The sequence below is a fragment of the Balaenoptera ricei genome, chromosome 6, assembly GCF_028023285.1.
Source record: "Balaenoptera ricei isolate mBalRic1 chromosome 6, mBalRic1.hap2, whole genome shotgun sequence".
Lineage (NCBI taxonomy): Eukaryota > Metazoa > Chordata > Mammalia > Artiodactyla > Balaenopteridae > Balaenoptera > Balaenoptera ricei.
The window spans coordinates 95652136-95665183 of NC_082644.1; the positions used below are offsets into that span (position 1 = coordinate 95652136).

The window sequence follows — 13048 nt, forward strand, 5'->3', positions numbered from 1 at the left end:
AAGACTTTGAGAGAAACCTTGCAGTTATTTTCTCTTTGCAAAAATAAAACTAAGAGGAAGAGATCCTTGTGTTCAGCTTGTACTATTAGAAATGAACCTAATGGTACATATATACGATGGAATATTACTCAGCCATAAAAAGGAGCGAAATCTGGTCATTTGTAGAGAAGTGGCTGGACCTAGAGTCTTTCATACAGAGTGAAGTAAGTCAGAAAGAGAAAAACAAATATTGTATATTAACGCATATATGTGGAATCTAGAAAAATGGTAATATGAACCTCTTTGCAGGGCAGGAAGAGAAACGCAGACGTGGAGAATGGACGTGTGGACACAGGGGTGAAGGGTAGGGTGGGATGAATTGGGAGATTAGGTTTCACATAAATACACTACCATCTGTAAAATAGATAGCAGGTGGGAACTTGCTATAAAGCACAAGGAGCTCAGCTTGGTGCTCTGTGATGACCTAGATGGGTGGGATGGTTGGGCGAGGGGAGTCCGAGAGGGAGGGGATATATGTATACATACAGCTGATTCACTTCATTGTACAGCAGAAACTAACACAACATTGTGAAGCAATTATACTCCAGTAAAAAAAAATGGGCAAGGTGAATTAAAACATTCCTAACCACATGGATCCTGTAATGTAGAGAATTATCTGTGGATTTTAGGTTGTTAGTTTGGGCTTTGAGGCACAGTTGTCTAAATATATTCAGTTTAAAAATAAAAAGTTCAGTCTTTTGGAAAATTATAGCATTGTTGTACATCTAACTTGATTAATGGAGACTGAAATTTTCATTGTCTAGAAAATAAAAGTCATTATTCTTTTTTTAGGCTTTGATAGGCCTTTCTGATATATCTTTAGGGGATATAATTTTTCTTTGCGGCCATAGTGATATTTTTTCCGCCAGATTTATCTTGAAGAGTGTACATACTATGCTTTTATTTGTTGGGTTTTTTTTTAGTTGAAGTATAGTTGATTTACAATGTTGTGTTAATTTCTGCTGTACAGCAAAGTAATTCAGGTATACATAGATGTATACATTTTTAAATATTATTTTCCATTATGGTTTATCACAGGAGAGGCCATAATGGTTAAATCAAGTTTTACAGATAAAGTTTCAGGTTTAAATTCCTTAAAATACTTTCAGATATTTTTCTCAGCAGTTCTCAACAAACTTTTAAATCATCAGGTTTCGAAGCAACCAAGTAAGTTCAAACCTGTTCATTGATTTAGTGGGCATTTACCAAGTACCTATCTGAATATAGCTCTTTAAGAAGTCTTTAAATCAAAAGATAGTTGGGACTGTCTAGAACAACATATGTAAGATTTAGCCTTTGTTCCTAACTTCTTATTAATGTAATCTGAAATTTTATTATTGAGAACCAAGAGCTTAAAGTAATAATGTGTGAAATGCTCAGCGTTATACTTGGCATTCAGTTAAGTGTGAGTTCCCTTCTCCATAAATTGTTTTTTAGTATAGCACTTCCTTTTTTTTTTTTTAATTAAAGTGTTGTTGATTTACAATGTTGTGTTAATTTCTGCTGTACAGCAAAGTGATTCATTTATACATATATATATTCTTTTTTTATATTCTTTTCCATTACGGTTTATCACAGGATATTGAAGGTAGTTCCTGTGCTATACAGTAGGACCTTGTTGTTTATCCATTCTATTGATATATATAATAGTTTGTATCTGCTAACCCCGAATTCCCACTCCATCCCTCCACAACCCCTTCTCCCCCTTGACAACCACAGTCTGTTCTCTCTGTGTGTCTATTTCTGTTTTGTAGGTAAGTTCATTTGTGTCATATTTTAGATTCCACATATAAGTGATATCATATGGTATTTTTTTCTCTCTGACTTACTTCGCTTAGTATGATAGTCTCTAGTTCCATCCATGTTGCTGCAAATGGCATTATTTCGTTCTTTTTTTATGTCTGAGTAGTATTCCATTGCATATATGTACCATATCGTCTTTATCCTTTCATTTGTCAATGGACATTTAGGTTGTTTCCAAGACTTGGCTATTGTGAATAGTGCTGCCATGAACATAGAGGTGCATGTATCTTTTTGAATTATAGTTTTGTCCAGATACATGCCCAGGAGCAAAATTGCTGAATCATATGGCAACTCTGTTTTTAGTTTTTTGAGGAACCTCTATACTGTTCTCCATAGTGGCTGCACCAATTTACATTCACACCAGCAGTGTAGAAGGGTTCCCTTTTCTCCACACCCTCTCCAGCACTTGTTATTTGTAGACTTTTAATGATGGCTATTCTGACCAGTGTGAGGTGGTGCCTCATTGTAGTTTTGATTTGCATTTCTCTAATAATTAGCGATGATGAGCGTTTTTTCATAGCATTTTTTTCTTGATAAATTGATCAGCTGTTGTTCACTCTTTGTTACTACTAAAGTGACTACTTTCCTAGTTTTAAGATGAAAGAAAATGACTGAATACAGCAACAGTGTGACATTTTTCATCCCCAAGTAACCGAATACAGCAACATGATTGATACCTTTCATACCATTGATCTTTAGGGTAGTTTGGTAGATCTGAATGACTAGGCCTGGTATTCCCTTTGTTTCTGCGGCTCTATTTACTTCCTCTGCCAAATTCTGTACTAGGAGGACAACATTCATGAATAGCATTTTTGTGTCATTCTTTGACCAAAGATAATAAGGAGAGTTACTTTGTGATACATGTGGAAATCTACTGTAATATGAAAAATTGAAATTTGAGATAAAATAACAAATGAATAGAATATGAGAATTTCTTTTAATCTCTAGTTTTAATTGACAGACTGTTTCCCCCTGCTTTGGGTAAAATGATGTCTGGTATGGCTTCTTTCTTTTTTTGTTTTGTATACCACATTCATCTAAAATATATTTATTGAGTTTTTATTATTTCCATGGCATATGGTTTCACAGGGCTGTTTCTTCTTGTCTCCTTCCATTCAGCTGATGTTGATACATCAGAGTGATACCTACTAGCATGGTATTCAAAATTGTAATTTTACTTCTCTCCTTTCTCATCCATGGCCTATAGCAGCTACCAAGCTATGCAGTATTTGGTCAGTGTACCTCTACTTTTATTTAAGGACACATGGAATAGCTGTGACAACTAGGCAGAATGTTTGAATCAGGGTATATTTACAGTTCATTATTTGGCATATGAAAAGGAGTGAGGCTGGCATCAGGAAATCAGATTGAGTGTACAGAGGTTCAGATGACTGTTGGGTCTGTTAAAGATGATTTATCTTGGATATTTGTCTCTTGAGTTATTTGTAATTTTATGCAATTTTATAAAACTGGCTGGAGGAAAGTTCTTTAAAGGTTATCTTAAATGTCTTTAAATTTAAAAATATTTTACAGTTTTTTATTAAGTCAATTTTCAAAAGATCTAAAAGCAAATTTCTATTTAGTTTTGTTACGTTTGTTAATAGCTTCTGAAATCACTAGAGCAAAGTAAGTTCTATCTGTTCGTTTTATAAGTTAAATAGGATACGATACTTCCCATTCTTTTATTTTTAAAAGAATGTTTATGTTTGTGTTTTCTGTAGAGTGACAATGGCTTCAGCTTTTCGCCTTTCTTTGAAACCAAAGGTCAGTGACAACATGACTCATTTAATGGTGGATTTTTCTCAGGAAAGACAGATACTGCAAACTTTGAAGTTTTTGCCAGGTAAGTTAGTACATATATTACATATAAAGTTATTTATAAAACCTTTTTTTTCCTTCAAGATTTTTCTGTAATGAACATTAGAATGTAAATATTAAGGAAGTATAGTGTGATTTTTTTTTTTCTTCATTCAGCTAAGGAATAACTGAATTTGCTAGTCTTTATTTTTAGAGGATTATTTTACTGATAGTAAAGATTCCATTTTAAGAATCCCAGAAAGGGATACCTTTTGTTGCTAGTTTGGCAGAGAGAAGCAATATGCCATGGTGGTTCACAGTGAGTCGTGGGCCAGACTTCTAGATTTGCATCCTGGCTACCACTTACTTGCTGTGTAGCCTTAACAAGTTATTTAACTCTCCCTCATTTTCTTCATCTTTAAAATGTGATGTTATCCTTCTGGGGTTTTTATAAGGATTAAATGAATTGAGAACTCTAAAGCACTTGAAATAGTACCTGGCGCATAGTTAACACGCAGTGAATGTTAACGGTTATTATTACCATTATTGTGGTGGTTGCTGGTTCAGATGGAATTTTACTTCCAGTAATAATGTGTTAGCATTGGTTTAGTAGAGTATTAGTATGAGGGTATTCCAGCAGTCAGAACCATTTGAAATTGAGTCCCAAGTTATTGTCCACAGGTGTGAAAGAGCCAGGTAAGGACCTTTCGGTCATTATTCTCTTTTTAATAACATCAAGTAATGTGGTTAGGTTGATAGCTAAAACAATTTGGACTTGGTGATTTGGGGGATCAGGAAATCTCTTGAAAGCGAAGTGTTTTACTTACAGGCTTATGGTTTTTGGAGGTTAGCTGTTTTTGAGTAGAGAATGTTGATCATATGAAACCATTCTTTTCTTCTCTGAAGATTTGGTCCAGGACTTTAGAATATGATTGGAAAGACAAAGTTAGTAGTCATGAAACTGTAATGGAACTAGTAATGGTAGTACAAGTGAAGTATTAACTTGTGTGGTATAGATCAGAAGTTCTAGAGGAGTTTAGAGAAGGAAAAGATGAGAGAAGGAATCATAGTTGTAGAGGAAGGAAGTATACATACTTGTCAGTGGATACCTACCTGTAAATTGGCCTTTCAGAATTCCTAACCATTATATTTTCTTTCACACTACTACTCAATTCAGAAGGAGAGTCAGGAGTGGTAGATTGTGAATATACACATGAGTAGTAGTAGTTTGATTAAAAAAAAAAAAAAACTACTAAAAAAGTAGTCCTCTCACCATTACTTTCCTTCTCTTGGATTTTCAGTGATGGCTTAACAAACCACGGCCACGTCTGCCGTACAGTCGAGTAGATTGCATGCACAGTTAGGATTTCCTCTTTTGCAAACTGTTAAGACAGTCTGAAGGAATGAGGTATAATGAAAAGCAAGAAATCCTTTTGTGGAGGAGTTTCATCCTGAAGGAAGGTATAATAGGTTGTTAAAATTTATGAAAGGTGAATTCATATTACTAATTTTTTTGTATTCTGCTATAGCATAAAAATTTCCTATAAGATCCAATCAGATTAACTTAAAAATGAATACCTTCATCCCTTAATAATTCCTTCTGTAAACACTGCAAAAACCAACTCTATACTGAATTATGTATAGTAATGAGCTTTGGACTTACCTGAGTCTGAAAATTGTAAGTGATGATGATGGATGATAATAATTACAGTCATTTTCTTCTGCTCTAATCCATTATTTATACATTGAAACTTAGAGTTTATATCCTTTCTGAGCCTTTGCAGCCAAGAAGAGAAACATGTTTGTGGCAGTGTTGATGTCAGTTGTCCTTTTACATTCACATGCAGAGAAAAACATTAGCAGAATTCTTACACCAATGTCCACACAATTTAACTGTTGCTTTATGGAAGTCGCTGTGAATTGCTTTCCATTCGCATTTCTAAAGAGAGTTCTGCCTTTCCTAATATTTTTATATTACAAGTTTACAAACATTCATCTTCCCCTGAACTTTTATTCCACATTTGTTGAAACTCTTCTCTTACTTCTGTTTAGAATATTGGGTGAACTTCCTACATATCAGATCCAAGTCACTCTTAATTTGACCTACCACTCCTTTTTTTAAATTTAATTTTTATTTTATATTGGGATATGGTTGATTTACAATGTTGTGTTAGTTTCAGGTGTAAAGCAAAGTGATTCAGTTATCCATACGCATATATCCGTTTTTTCAGATTCTTTTCCCATATAGGTTATTATAGAATATTTGACATACCACTCTTAAATTATCTAAATTTTCTTTTTCCCTCCCAAGTTTGCTTTCTTCTGGGGCCATTATTCACAAGAAAGAAGAATCTTCTTGCCAGTACATTCTTACTGGAATGGTAGCTGAATTTGGGAGATAGATAGTGGGGAGTTAGCTGGACCCACTTACAAATTAAGTGATTCTCCCTGTATACAAGCCTCTTGAGACATTCAGTACAGGTTTTAACTCAGCAAAGCTATAAAATTACTACATGCCATAGGCCATTACACTTCCTCACATGTAGGCACTGCACAGCATATTAAATTTATGAATGCCTCTATCTCTTCCCTTAGCAATGAATAGAAGTCTGTATTGCTTATGTTCCGGTAACAAGAGACTAACATCTGTAATGTATTATAGGGACGAAACCCCTACAGACAGATGAAGGAAATTAATCATAATGAGAAATGATAAATATTTCTTTGTCTGTTGTCTTACTGATAAGATATATCAGATTCCAAGTATTTACTGTACAATTACACACATGCAGTAGTTCAACTTTGAAGACTATAGCTAATGGAGATCAATTGCCCCACCTCTCTCCTTTCCTCCCTTTCTTACTAGTTAGGCTTGAAGATTTAAAATGTATATCAAATTCCTTTCATCTTGATCTTGATTATTGTATCTAAGATATTTGGTTTACTTTGTTATTTGTTAGGTCTCACATTGCTTTGAATTTTCATGTATAGAATTCCTTTGTTGTTATTGTTACAGTTTTTTACAAAATTAATACTTTGTTTTTTAGAACAAGTTTAGGTTTATGGAAAATTGAACAGGTAATACAGAGAGTTACCATATCCTTCCCCTCCTCCCCCACATACAGTTTCCGCAGTTATTAATGTCTTGCATTAGTGTAGTACTTTTGTAGTAATTGATAAATTATTATTAGCTAAAATCCACAGTTTACATGAGGGTTCACTCTGTGTTACACAGTTCTACGGCTTTTGATAAATGTATCATGTCATGTATCCACCACTACCGTATCATACAGAATAGTTTCAGTGCCCTAAAATTCCCTTGTACTCTGCCTGTTCATCCCTTGTATCCTGCAGCCTTGCTATAAGCTTGTTAGTTCCAGGAGTTTTTCTGTTGATTCTTTGAGATTTTCTACATAGACAATCATGTCATCAGTAAACAAAGACAGTTTTATTTCTTCCTTCCTAATTTGTATATGTTTTACTTCTTTTCCTTGTCTTACAGCATTTAGCTAGAACTTCCAGTACAGTGTTGAGTAGGAGTGGAGAGAGGGGATGTCATTGCCTTAGGAGAAAAGTATCTACTTTCTCAACATTAATGTTAACTGTAGGTTTTTTTGTAGATGTTCTTTATCAAGTAAAGTTTCCTAGTTTACTGAGAGCTTTTGTCATGAGTGAATGTTGGATTTTGTAAAATATTTTTTTCTCCATCTATTGATATGATCATGTAGTTTTTCTTCTGATCATCTGATTTTTCTTCTACTGATGTGATAGTTTACATCAACTAGTTTAGAATGTTGAACCAACCTTACATACTTGGAGTAAATCTTTTAAAACTTTTTTTTAGCAACGAAAGGTTTAAATACAGTACTTGCAGTTTCACACATTTCAGACACATCTGTATCACTGGAGGACCACATTCTCCAGTTAGCCTGCTATTTAAATGGAACATCTGTTAATGTTGAGGAGCTATGGAAAACCTCTTTCATGGAAAAGAAATTGATTAATGTTCATTCATGTTAATTGTGATTCATTTACCTCAGTTTGTTTTAATGAATCATAGAGCTCTTTGGAGAAACATTTAAAAATTCTTAAATATTTTGTGGGATTGCGGAGTTCATTTTTGTTCAGTGTTGAGAAATTACAGTTATTTTATAAACTAGGTTTTTTAAATACATTGAAAATACCTTGAATTATTTTAATCTTTGGATTCAAAGCAAGTTATTTTATTTTGTCAATAGTGATTTAATTTATATTCTCCAGCTGTTTGAAATAGCAGATTAAAAACGTGTTGAGCAGTAGCAAATCATTCTTGATTCTCTATTCTTAGCATGTTTGAATTGCTTTTTGCTAACTAGGGTTTTAATATACTTTGAATAAGTCTATGAAAAACTTTGAAATATGAATTTTAAAACAGAGCTCTGAAAAATGGTTATTTTGCATTTATAAGGTATCCCTTCTCTTAGCCTGATTCAGTTGAACAGTTTAAAAGCGACATGAAAAGCGTAATTTGAACGACAAACATAAATACTGGATTAGTACTATAGTGAGAAATGAGCTTTTTTTTTTTTTCCTTCAGTCCCCAAAGCTCCAGAGATAGATCCAGTAGAGTGTTTGGTGGCTGACAATTCTGTAACAGTAGCTTGGAGAATGCCAGAAGAAGATAATAAGATTGATCATTTTATACTGGAATATAGGAAAACTAATTTTGATGGACTTCCACGTGTAAAGGATGAGCGATGCTGGGAGATAATTGATAATATTAAGGGTACTGAATATACACTATCAGGTAAGATGACTGCATTTCATGAATCTCATTCTCAGAAGATAGATGTAATTGTGAAAAATATTTTGAATTACATTAAAAGATGAAGTTATTAAGTTTCTTTAGCCAAGCTGACTTTTTGTATATTTATTATGGAAATGAATTTCTCTTAAAATATCAAGAAAACCTTCATTTTAATTACTTCTGGATATTTGCAATCTGGTAAAACAGTGTATTTAAAACAAACATGAAGGGATGTTCTGGAAACTGTATTTCAGAGTGACATTTAATTTTTACCTTGGTTTTCTAACAATAAAAAAGCTGTCAATTTTCTATACGTATACACTACCCCTCATTTCAGTGATACTGTAAAGACTTGCCTTTACCCTTTTTTGATAAGCTTCACGATAATACTTAAAGTTAAGCTATGACTTGGTATTAGAAATTTGTGTGTTGGCCTTTTGATAGTCTTTAAAAACATATCTCCATGTATAGGGGACTTCGGGTATTTGAAATGGCCAAATGTTGCCTGAGTTGTTCAATATTTGTTTTATGTGAGCAGTAACATTAGTAACGTTACCATTACTGAGCACTTACCATTTGTCAGGAGCTGGGCTGAAGTGTATTACACAGTACATCTCATTTAATCAGTACAATACATCTCATTTAGTCTTTACGGTGAAGAGGTTGGTTTTCTCTTTTCTATTTTAACAGATACAAAACTGTGGCTCTGTCAAGTTGTTGAAGGTCCCATAGCTAGTAATTTTTGGATTGAGATTTTAATCTAGACCTGACTGACTTCAAAGTTTTGCTATTAATCCTTATGCTTCACTTTCTCTTTAAATTCATTTTTCACATATGAAACAATGTGTCATAAATATAAAAATTCTATAGTGTCTACTTTCCAGAAATTGAATATGTTATTTTAAACTGTAGTGTCTCTCCATGAATGAAACCTTACTTATAATGAGGCTTGAGAGTATCTTTTTATTGCTAGGTTTAAAAAGCCCAGTGACAAACTGTATAATTTATTTTGAAGAAAATAATAGATAAATCATGATTTCTCTTATTTCAGGCATTATCACCCTTTTAACATAAATTTGTACCCTTCCTGAGTGAAAAGATAGTTCCAGGGAGGGAAAAATGTCTGTTTGAAGGTTCATACTCATACTTTTGGAGTAGATTCCTTTACTTTTCATATCTGAAAGCCATTTTTCATTTTTTCAGGCCTAAAGTTTGATTCAAAGTATATGAATTTCAGAGTGCGGGCTTGTAACAAGGCTGTGGCTGGAGAGTATTCTGATCCAGTGACTCTAGAGACCAAAGGTAAGATCAGTAGCTACTTGTACAGCATGAAACAGAACTTGACATCAGTCATTATTCCAGACTTCGTGACAGGAAACATTTCATGTATAGTTGCCTTCCTTCCCCACCTTGATCCCCCCGCCTTCCCCCCACCCACCCTGCAAAGGAATTCTCAACAGGAGGAATTTTAAGATGGGAAAATTAGGACTACAGTAGTGGTTTTCATTAGTTTTTCTTTTACCATGGTTTCAGATGGGTAAAATAGACTGATGATGGTGTTATGTTCTCTCATGCATACTTACTTTACAAATTTCAGTCTAGTATAAATACATTCGCATGACTGAAGTTTGCCCAGAGTTTTCCCAGAGAATGGATTATGACTCAATAATGGGGAAGTACGTATTCAGTTTAGTTCAGGTTCTTTTTGTTTTCTAAAATCTTATTGTAGAAATTAACATTTAAATAGTTTATTAATGTTTACAAAGCTCACAAGTCTTCATTTGATCATTGAAACCATCTTGAGAGATCAGTAGAATAGATATTATTGATATCCATTTTTCAGGTGAAGAAAGTGAAGTTAAAGTCAGTTCCTAGAACTAGCTTGGAAAGTTGTGAATAAGAATCGATTTACAAGTTCTGTGCCAGCCCTTATTGTGGGCCTGGAATGTAAGTGCTTCTAGTCTCTGAGAACAGTTTGGATTTACTGTAGAATAACATATTTAAACACAGAAGATTTTTCAGGTATTTACCAATTTGAAGGCCACAGTGCTAGAGGTCTTTCCAGTTGTGAGGTGATAATTGACTCAGTTTACTTCCAGAATCAGATTCTACACATTGTTGTTAGATAGTTGGGCCTTAGAGTGTTCCACTGACCTCTGGTTCATACAGCATTTAAATAGGGTTTGAATGCCAGAAGTTTGATATGATTTGGAGGCTGATATAAAAATATCATATTAGAATAAAGCAAGATATGAGGTTCATAAGTTATTGACAAGACAAACTCATAAGAATATGTTTGCATCAGAAAGATTAAAAGAAACAAAACTAAGTCAAAGTAATTTGGATTAGCAAATGTTTTTATTTGAGAACTACGGATAACTTAGCCAAGAAATGCAATTACTTAGAATTACTTGTTAACAAACTGAGATGATACTGTGGTTTCTTTAGAGATGTTTACCATTTCACAAACAGTCATCTTTACAGGCAGATAATCCTTCCTATTTAACTTGAACTGATTTTAGCCCTTGTCAGGTAAAATTGCATTATTATTAATATCCTCCCTCAAGAATATTATATGTTTTTTATTTCTTTTGTTCCTTCTCATTTACTTTTTATGTTTAGTGACCAAACTTGGGCCTAAATATGGTGAATTGTAGATTTCCATTCAAATTCCATAGATTCAGGAAAATGAATAACTGGCTTGTAGTTTCCTTGGAGCTGGGCTGTCTGCTCCTGTTAGCAATGTCTAGATTTTACCAGTCAAATTCTTGGTTTTAGGGTTTGTAGGGAAAGACTAAGTTGATTCTAGTCCTTTTGAGCAGTTCTCTCTGTGGGGTAAACCCCCTGGGGTTGGGTTAGACTGACACTAAACGCTGCGGCCCACTGAATCTTCTGGGACCTTCTGGGAGACTCAGAGTAAAATTATCTCTTTCTTTTTTTTTTGGAATTCCTTTATTTTTTATTTTTTATTCATGTATTTATTTTTGGCTGTGTTGGGTCTTCGTTTCTGTGCAAGGGCTTTCTCTAGTTGCGGCAAGTGGGGGCCACTCTTCACCGCGGTGCGCGGGCCTCTCACTATCGCGGCCTCTCTTGTTGCGGAGCACAAGCTCCAGACGCGCAGGCTCAGTAGTTGTGGCTCACGGGCCTAGTTGCTCCGCGGCATGTGGGATCTTCCCAGACCAGGGCTCGAACCCGTGCCCCCTGCATTGGCAGGCAGATTCTCAACCACTGCACCACCAGGGAAGCCCTAAAATTATCTCTTAAGAAACTATGGGTCACAGGTTTTCTAGGGTTATTCCATACCACTGGAGTGGCCACTAATGACAACAGGAGCTCCAGAGAAAAGTCAGATTTTTAAAATGCTGTGTTAAACAGTTGTTTACTAATTTTTTGACTTGTTGCAGCCCTTTTTGACCAACCAGTAGAAATAAGTATATGAGCAAAGAACTGGAGGGAAAGGGAGAGAGATGGAGATTTAATAGTTGAGGCCTACCAAAACTTCATATCCTGCCACTTGTGGTGCTTGGTGTGGAAAATAGTGAACGTTGTTAATATCTGTCTCTCCAATTGTATGTAACTCTATTTCTTCTGTTACTGGAATTGTCAAAAGTGATGAATAATACTTCTTACGACCAGAATTTTTAAAGTACATTATCCCTTACTTCCTTGTAAAGGTAAATGATGTGATATTAATCACCAATTACTTTCTAGCCTCAAATGTTAGTGTCTATGATATAATTTTACAGTGCCTAGAAAGCAGCCACCAACACAAACTAAACACATGAAACATATCTGTGTCTGTGTTCTGATTTTTTTGGTACTTTGTTTTCACACTTTTAACGATATGGAAACTAATATCTGGCCATATTACAGGGCTTATATGAGAGACAGGACTAAAATTTGAGACCTCACTTTTGAGGCCAGTCTTTTATTTGCTTTTAAACTGCATGGTATTATCCCTCTTACCTTAGAGAGCCTCTATGATTTAGTTGAGGCCTCATAAAGGGACAGTGTCCAAAAAAAGAAGAGATAAAAGGTTGCACCCCTGGGACTGGAACCCATGCTTTTCTGTTTGGGTGCTGTGGTATTTGATAAATCTGGTCTCAAGCGGCTTGGGGGTGATACCTGTTTTTGCCACCCTTGACTCTACTCATCTCTCCATCATCAAACACAGGGAATAGCTTTAGGATTTGTTTCTTCCCTTAGGATTTTAACAGGCAACTGAGAGTGATGGCACCTTAGAGTTATATGCAATTTTTCTTTCTCTCAAAAATGCAGATGCCCTCACATGTATTAACTAATAACTAATATAGAGGCTAACCCTGTTTTCTTAAGGCAGTTCATTCTTGGTAATACAGGGTCTCAGTTTTGCTTAATCCTAACTTTTTAGTAACCCACCTGTTGAGGAATTCTGTTTCCATTTTTACTGAAAAGCTGTATTATTTCGTCTTTCAGTAAGCTCTTATCTGTTTACATGCAGATTTTGAAAGCTATTAACTTTTTTGCATATAGTATGACACTTTCTAAAAGTGGTTATGGTCAGTAGATTTGTATTTAGAATATTTAAAATACACTGAGCAATGGGTCAGATGCATAGGTAAAATTAAAGTGCTCTTTTTGAAA

The 13048-nt window shown here is 34.6% G+C and overlaps 1 protein-coding gene across 3 annotated transcripts in view; it reads left to right on the forward strand.

Annotated features, from left to right (window-relative positions):
- Positions 1 to 13048, forward strand: part of FSD1L (fibronectin type III and SPRY domain containing 1 like) — a 70567-nt gene that overhangs the window by 33238 nt on the left and 24281 nt on the right. For all 3 annotated transcript variants that reach the window (XM_059925224.1, XM_059925226.1, XM_059925225.1), the window contains exons 6-8: positions 3564 to 3685; positions 8216 to 8425; positions 9629 to 9727. In XM_059925224.1, coding sequence (XP_059781207.1) covers positions 3564 to 3685; positions 8216 to 8425; positions 9629 to 9727 — 431 coding nt within the window. The remainder of the gene's footprint in view (positions 1 to 3563; positions 3686 to 8215; positions 8426 to 9628; positions 9728 to 13048) is intronic.